The sequence below is a fragment of the Aplysia californica genome, unplaced genomic scaffold, assembly GCF_000002075.1.
Source record: "Aplysia californica isolate F4 #8 unplaced genomic scaffold, AplCal3.0 scaffold00334, whole genome shotgun sequence".
Lineage (NCBI taxonomy): Eukaryota > Metazoa > Mollusca > Gastropoda > Aplysiida > Aplysiidae > Aplysia > Aplysia californica.
This window is the reverse complement of record NW_004797604.1, coordinates 796,097-804,862: the sequence shown is the minus strand read 5'-3', so window position 1 is coordinate 804,862 and position 8,766 is coordinate 796,097. Positions and strand designations below refer to the sequence as shown.

The window sequence follows — 8,766 nt, the reverse complement described above, 5'->3', positions numbered from 1 at the left end:
ACATACACACACACACACACACACACACACACACACACACACATACACACACATACGCGCGTGCGAACACATCACCTTTAAACTCAAGAATACGACAGATCTCAGGTACATGCTAATGCCATTGTAAGCCTATACGAACGTGAGTATAATAATATTCTGGTGCATGCACATAGTTTTAAACGTACAAAAGAATATAAACTCACCCCTTCAGAACAATGGGCGGGTCGATCTAGAGGCATGCATTATTCAACCACATTTGTAATTGTAAAAATCCAACGATGACGTCAGTTTGAGACAAACTTTTCTGGGTTTTCTCCGTCTGTTTTTTTTTTTTTTTTTTTTTTCTTGCCAAGTCATGTACATCCTCGTGCCCTTGTGATAAAAACTATTCAAAACCTCTTGCTTTCACTTAGAAAATCTCAGCTGTGCGTCATGTCTGTATTGCAAAATATCATCTTGAACTTCGGAACTTGTTAACAAAAGCGAATGAATTAATGTTAATATTATGAAATATTGGAAATCTTTAAAAATGTATACATCGTCGTAGTAATGCAGCAGTTTGTGTTGCAAGTGCGCAAAACTAGTACTAAAAAGAAAAGAAAAGCCATTGCATAAAGATTTTCCTTTAGAGAACCACACTCGCACATTAACATGAGCATAATATTAATAATCAACCTCTTGATCTGCCCGCCATTGGCAAGGGTTATTTTGCACACGTTAGGCGTCACCACATGGGCGGAGACACCTGTTGAAAGTGGGGGGTTCTGTTACTTTAGTTTTAGTAAGAGTTTTACGGCACTTGCAACACAAAAAGGTCATATAAGTGCCGAAGATTAGAGGTGTTACAAAAACACAAAAAAGAAGGAGGGGATGATAGATGTTTGATAGAAGGAAAGAAGAAGCAAACCACACCAGAGCACCCGCCAACCACCCACTGCGGGATTCTGTACTGTTGCTGCCTTATACATGTATAGCGATAATAATAAAGGGTTAAAACAAAAACATCACACATTTTGAGGTTTCTAACCTTGTAACCGACGTATATTAGATCTAATTGTTTTTGGTCGTATTATTTTCGTTATTATTACACTAATATATCATTATCATTATAATACTTTGTGGTTATTATTATTATTATTATTATTATTATTATTATTATTATTATTATTATTATTATTATTATTATTATTATTATTATTATTATTATTATTATTATTATTGTGTTGTTGTTGTTGTTGTTGTTGTTGTTGTTGTTGTTGTTGTTGTTGTTGTTGTTGTTGTTGTTGTTGTCATCATTATCACTACATTTTTGACAATTATACTTTCGTTGCTGCAGTTATTGCAACTGGTATTTAGTGATTAGTGGATTTTTGCGTTGTCGTTAATGTCATTATTGTTATTTGTAAGAGTATTTAAAAATTGTTATTATTTCATCTGTTGTTGTTGTTGTCGTTGATGTTGTTGTTGTTGTTGTTGTTGTTGTTGTTGACGATGATAATGAAGTTTTGTTGAAATATGTATACACACGTACATTCACACATACACACACACACACACACACACACACACACACACACACACACACACACACACTTTATTATCCGTATATTCGAATTAAAAGTATCCCAAGAGAATAAATTAATACTGTGTCTCTCTACAAGTATATCTAGTGTCCCCAGCCGACCGACTTTTCCTCTTTTTTTAATTAACGAAGAAAAGAAACTTTACCCTAAACAACTGCAAAAAATGTAATTGAAAATGCAGTCGTAAATAAATCAGGTGTAATGAAAACGCTCATTGGCTGCACGGGTCAGGTTCAAGGGATTTGATTGGTCATCTGATTTGAGTTTAAATTGCGCATGAACTTAAAGCTAAAAACAGATAATATCATTTTACCGTATATATACTTTAAGAACCTCTAGCCGAAATTCCACACCAGGAAAAGGCTTATGCGCCTAGGCACCTGCGCATTTCTTTTTATTATGGCGAAGGCGGCATCTATACGGCATGATTGTTCGGCCACAGATTTGAGAGCAGCTTAGCTTCCCAAGTCAAAACTGAAATCGATGAAAAATAAATTACATATGTCGTGAGTGTTGCAACAGAAGCAAGAATATGAAAGTAAAGTGCATACATTGCACTCGGCAACCTGTGCATGTTTTGATCGCCTTACAAAGATAATGTGACTTTGGGTTTAATCGTATTGGCCTTTAGATCCATTGCTCGAACCGTTAATTACTTCATTGATCACGTTTCCATTTCATCTTTTCTTTATTCGTCCACTCGGTTCATTCATTCGTTCTTTCGTGAAATAAGTTCAGACTTTCCAAAAGAAAATTTAACGGCCCCCTCCTTCGAAATACATGTCAAAGTTAGCTTGCTAGAGCCAGGAAACTGTTGTCATATTCTTGGTACCCCCACCCCCACTCCCCACCACTTCGCATTATTTATTCAATTAATGGGTGTGCAAACCTTGACACGAGTAAATATAGAAAGAAGTAAAAAGGTCCGTGCCGGTTCACTTGACGGTCTATCCTGAACACGCGTTCTGTCGTCAGTCTCGCCTGATTGACGACCATCAGTTCTATCTCACGATCATCTGGGATACTGGGTTCTGTTGTAAGGCCTGAGCAGGATAAAGAAAGAAAGAAAGAAAGAAAGAAAAAAATGAATTAATAAATAAATAAACAAATTAAATGAATAAATGAAGGAGCAAACGGATGAATGATTGATTGAATGAATGAATGAATGAATGAATGAATGAATGAATGAATGAATGAATGAATGAATGAATGAATGAATGAATGAATGAGACAACTGACTTTGTGTTTTCTTCAGTTTGGTCTCCTCCTCTTTCCCCCCAGGAGCCCCAGGCTCATCATGCCCAAAGCTTTTCTGATCAGGGCGAGAACTAGGTCAGAGACCCCAGCCACGGATTCCGGTCCCCTGACGTCATCACTGACGCAATCGTGCGTGGATTCCACCTCTGGTAGGTACAAAAGACCTGTTTTAGTTACGTATTTGCATCAAATAGAGAAAAAAGGACAGTTGTGTTCTGTTTGTTCAGTTATGGCGACTCACAAACAAACAAACAAACAAACAAACAAACAAGCCCTTTTTTAAATTTTGTTCTAATATTTCCTTCACATATGTGTTTTGATTTATGTATACCTATTGATTAAACCGATTGGTTCATTTGGTTACTTATTCAAAAAGTGCTGTTAAAAGATAGAGACGAGTTAGTATAGTAGTATACTTGCGAGGGGTATATTTTTTATCGCCATAGATTTAATATTGCCTCTGTTCATAGCTTGTTTCTTTGGCCCGATCTGTTTTATTGACATTGTTTTGAACTACATATATTGGTAGGAGTGATGAGCAAAAATCTAGTTTTGAAGATCTTATGAAAGCAGTTACAACGTCTTGTTCAAAATTCAGTTAAGGTTTATGTATGAGGCTACATAGACTCTTTATTACGTCGGGATATGTGCAACAATATAGCCATTACATCGCTGCCAACACTTTTAAGTGATATGTATAACAACAGAAGCTTCAAAAACGTCAAATGTCCCTGAAAAGGAAAGTTTTCAATCTGTGCCTTGTTCCAGAACTACGCTATGGGTGTCAAACGTGTCCAATTGCCAGAAACATAATTTTAGAAAATAAATCTTATCTTTTAAAATTAGAAATACAAGAGAAAATATGAGTGGTAGATATCCTCAAGTTGGAATATCTTTGTCTGTCAGCTGGGATGTGAGACCCCTTTCTGTCTGACCGGCAGAATCAAAGCACCTAGTCTCCTAAACGTTCTAAATATGTCGACACGGGTCGTAAAACATTTAAAGATACAATTTCAATTTATCTGCACCACCTCGAGGCGTAGAGTTCCAATTAAATTCCTATCCATCTAGAATGACAACAGCCGGGCTAATGGTAGATCTATAAATCAGATGGACTTTCCATAATATGCTATAATATATATATACATGTATATACACACAATGCGTTCTACTCCAGGGCAACACAATAATGTAGCTGAATTTTATATACAGTCTTTTTTCACTTGCGTGTGTACTTTTTGACATTATCGCTCGTTCCGTGGCTTTAAATCGTTGAACTTTGAACACAAAAAAGCACACCACAATACGTAATCCTTTATTCCTTCTTAATCTGTCAATCTCCTTTTCTTCCTTGTTAATCTGTCAATCTCCTTTTCTTCCTTCTTAATCTGTCAACCTCACTTTTGCATAAGGGAAATCGTTAACTCTCCGGATTGCTTCCTTTCAGGTTACTCCACAAACCACCCTATTCACGCAGACTCTGTCACTTCGCTGAAACCACTATCGACCGAAGAGGGGTTTTCGACAACCAGAAGCCAGTTTCTGTCTGTGCCAACAACACCAGCTTTGAATGGTTGCTCTATGTTTGTTGCCCCACCCTGCTGCCACAATCATATTGACGAAGTTCTCCCCGAGGGCGCTAGAATTTCCATTGGTAGTTCTTTTGTGAGAGGAGAAGGTGTCATTGAGGAAGCAACAAGCCACCAAAGCTCAGAGACGGACTGCCAAGCAAGGAATAACGAACGAACAACAGAAGAGGCTCCAACACGTTCGGTACACGCCACTAGCAAGTTTTCGGAGCGTCTTTCGCCCAGCACACACAAAGCTATGACGTCCCCTCCTGTGCGAGACTTTTTGTGGAGGCCCGTGTCCCTGATGGATGACGTCATTTCCCCAAAGAGTCAGACATCCCAGGTGGAGAAACCCGTCTCGCCTGTGGTTTCTTCCACGATGCCAGATTCGACAAATGATTCTGTTGTTGTTGGTTGTCCTAAAGACGATGAAGACTTTGTTGGCGCCAGGTATTCCCGAAAATATAACAACAACAACAATAACATTAACGTTCACAAGCAACATACCGACCGCGGTACAGCTTTAAAATACGGGGTCACCCACGACGCTGCCAAGGCAGAACTTTTCGACGTCAACGAAAATTCAGTGACCAAAAGTTTGCACAGTATTAGCACCTCACATCGTAGGCCAAACAGCACCAGCCCTTGTATAGATTCTCTCAGGACCAGTGTCACAGATGACGTCATACATGTCCCAGCTCGACCTTCACAGCACCCCAGAAATGTATGTTTACCTCCTCACTCACTGGCTTCCAGGCGCAGTGATCTTTCACCTGGGTTCAGGTGTGACGACAGCGGGTATCTGTCCACTCCGCACTCACCTGCTCGCAGTGTGAGCCCAAGAGGTGAGGACATGTCGGAGCAGATAGTCAATTACTCTAAACAGAAACTCCACCGCCAAGGTTCCTCCACGCCCGGGGCTGACCGCCAAAACATGCTCAGCTCATTTCCCTCTTTGAAGAGGAGATCAGCTGCCGAAAAGGCCGATTGTGATACATCTCATCCAGAGAAACTTCCTAAAACAAACATGTATCCTACTCATGTGAATAAAAACAATAAAAGCTCTTCTCCCACCAATGCCAACACCTATGTCGTGGACAAAGCAATATTCGGAGAGGAGCAATTCTCTGTGTCTAACAATGTGACGTCTCAGGAAAATGAAGAGTGTGAAGAAAGAAAATCTAAAGAATACAAGGACAGACAGATGCTTCTCGACCTAAAGCAGTCAGCCGTTCACGCCAACAACACAGTCGTGAAACAGGAACTTCTTCCCTCCAAACACGAAAATGTTTGTTGCAAAAACGGGCCATCTGGAAGAGAGGGCATGGTGAGAAACGCACGTGCAGATAAGTCTCCAGTCGTGGTGGACGCGGACAGCAGTGTCATGGAGCACTGGCAAACACTCACTCCCAAGTCAGAGGACAGGCGTGCCGGCACCAGCCCCGCTGGGAGATCCGACTGCTCTGACGAGTTGTCTAAAGTAAAGGTGGTCGGTGAAAAGAACGCGGACACTTTCTCAGAAGAGAGGATGGGAGACGGCAAAAGTCGCGAGAAGACGCCCCCATTCTTACATCGCCCCCAGCCCAACCCTCTGAAAGTTCCAGATATGTTCTCCCATTGGGCGTCGGCTACACCTCCCTCCTTCCCTCCCCACCCTGCTCTCACCGGCCACTATCTGCGCTTCCTTCAGCAGGCACAGTCGCTCCACCCCGCCCTACAGCCCGCCCTCTACTCCGCTCTCGGACACGCCTCTCTATCACCCTACTTATTGGACCCCTCATTCTCCATGAAAAGACCCTTCCTCCCAAACTCCCCTTTCCTCCTCCCCCCGTCTGCTCTCTATCTGCCTCCTCCAATACGTTCCCACAATCCTGTCTGTTTTCCAACTCTCCCAGTCCAACCAGAGACAAAACCTGACTCAGATATTGCGACCACCAGACATTTAGACCGTCGGCCGGAGCTTGCAATTCCCAACCCCTCCTTTCATCGATCGCCATTTCCTTTCCACAAAGCTTCATCGCTCTCCCCGTCATCCTCGTCCTCCCCCTTGACCTCCCCAAACAGCATCACCAGCAGCGACAGCAGCATCAGCGGCAACAGCAGTATTCTCACCAAGCATCCTAGCGCCTCACCAAACTATCCCATCATTTCCGCTCCCACAAACGCAACGAAAACTGCCATCCCCACCAACAGCAACAACGTCAGCCTGAGCATCAACAACCTCTTTCCGAGACACCATTCTCAGTCTCAAGGGTCAACCAAACGCCGGGACAAAGAGGGTTCTATTCTCGACCCGGTACGCTTCAACTGTGACTCTTGTAACAAAAGCTACTCCACGCTTAGCGGTCTCAGCAAACACAAGCAGTTTCATTGCAGCACTCACGTGAAGAAAGAATTCACCTGCAAACATTGCGACAAGACTTACGTGAGCCTCGGCGCACTCAAGATGCACATACGTACTCACACTCTTCCTTGCAAGTGTCACGTCTGCGGAAAGGCATTCTCTCGACCTTGGCTTCTCCAGGGTCACATCCGGACACACACTGGGGAGAAGCCCTTCCGGTGCACTCACTGTGGTCGTGCGTTCGCTGATCGCTCCAACCTGCGCGCGCATCTGCAGACCCACGCGGAGGTGAAGCGCTACAGCTGTGCGCGATGTAGCAAGACTTTCTCTCGCATGTCACTGCTCACGAAACATGAAGACAGCTGCTCCGCCTCCTCCTTATAGACTAATGTATAGCTGGGCAGTGTGTGATCTTCTCCTCCAGAAAGATTTAATTAACAGTTTTTCTTCATCTGCCATTTCGAAAGCTGGCCCGTTTCTACCTAACTTTGTAAACAGAAACGTCATCGGCCTACACGCCAGTCGACTAGTGACCACCACATGCTCTATGTCCTGACGTAATAATTACATGTACAAAATGTACTTGTAACTCTATACTTGTTAAGTCCTAAAGTCGAGTCCTCAAAAAGAGACTAGATCTATGCCATCACAAAAGAGATACTAAGTAAAGGCGAAATACCTTCGTTCAAAGAACCGATTGACACATCGGCTGTGAGAACAGGCAAAGGATTTGGCACACTTGATATGTCGTTGTCAGCTTCCACCCTGTGGTATGTCTGGGTAGTAATGACTCCGCATAATCACTACTACTTCCCATGCCGAATCAAAGACGTACAGATTTATGTTTGATATATTCGTAGTTGGTAACGACAAAAGAAGTTGTGCTGGTTTGACGCATGACATAAGAAAGTAATACAACAATATTTAATGTTTTAACTTCCCCGAGGCTACTGTCAGGCTAAAAGCAGCTAGAAGATTATCGGTAAACAAAAGAAAAAAATGTAGAGCTCAGAAAATCACCTTACTGACGTTTGCTCTAGTCCGTGGTTAGCACTAGCACCATAGATTAGTTGTTGTTGTTGCTGTTGTTGTTGCTGTTGTTGCTGTTGTTGTTGCTGTTGTTGTTGTTGTTGCTGTTGTTGTTGTTGTTGTTGTTGCTGCTGTTCTTGTTGTTATTGTTGTTCATTTAGGTATAGAAGTGGTTTCCTGTGCTCTACATGTTTCTTCCTGTGACGATGATCCAGTAGCGTGTGACATGACTGCACATTTACAGTGAAAATCAGAAGGAAAACTTTGTCAAATCTTCTGCTCTATCAGCATTTTTAAGGTGTGGGTGAGCCTTAAGGATGGCAAATTTTGTGATGCGCCAATATCTTTGGTTTTTAGGTAAGGCCATGGTGAAACATACAATCTCTTTGCTCCATGTGATGGTATATTACATACCATGACTTGATACATGCTTTATGACGCAACGGCGGCTATGTTTATAAAAGGTCAGTAGATCTAGAAAGCTTTGATGGAAACATACATTTGACCGGGGAAGAGGGGAAGGTGTGGTTTAGGTTAAAGTTTCTTTCCTCCTTCAGCCTTAATCAGCGCAAGCTGGCATTAAGATGAAAAGAGGGTCTGTGTATTAAATTTCTTACATATAATGATCGTATCAAACGTCCCAGCGAATAGATTGCAAAGAGACGAAAGTCTAAACCTGATGTTGGAAGTTTTGTTTTTTGTTTTACATTGAAGAATATTTTTCACTTCATGAGGTCAGAACGGCATAAACAGCAAGGAAAGAACCTCCCCACGACTCTCGACTCTGGACATTCCTGAGAAGGTCACACCTGTTGTTCCCTCACTACTTCACGTGTCGACCCCCGCATGTTTGTGCGAGCACCATACACCATCCAGACTCACCAGATTTCACTCTATTGATCTCAACACGGGCCACTTAAAAGAAGGCAAAACGTTCTGTTGCGCTCTCGCTTCCCTCCCGCCCCCACCCCTTTCCACCCCC

The 8,766-nt window shown here is 42.3% G+C and overlaps 1 protein-coding gene across 1 annotated transcript; it reads left to right on the top strand.

The window, feature by feature from the left end:
- Window positions 1-2,864: 2,864 nt before the first annotated feature.
- Window positions 2,865-8,549, top strand: LOC101852781 (the record flags this gene model as incomplete). The annotated part of the gene is given in 2 exon segments (XM_013085013.2): window positions 2,865-2,989; window positions 4,288-8,549. Coding segments are annotated over 2 exon segments (2,961 nt in total). The 3' UTR covers window positions 7,140-8,549.
- Window positions 8,550-8,766: the final 217 nt, after the last annotated feature.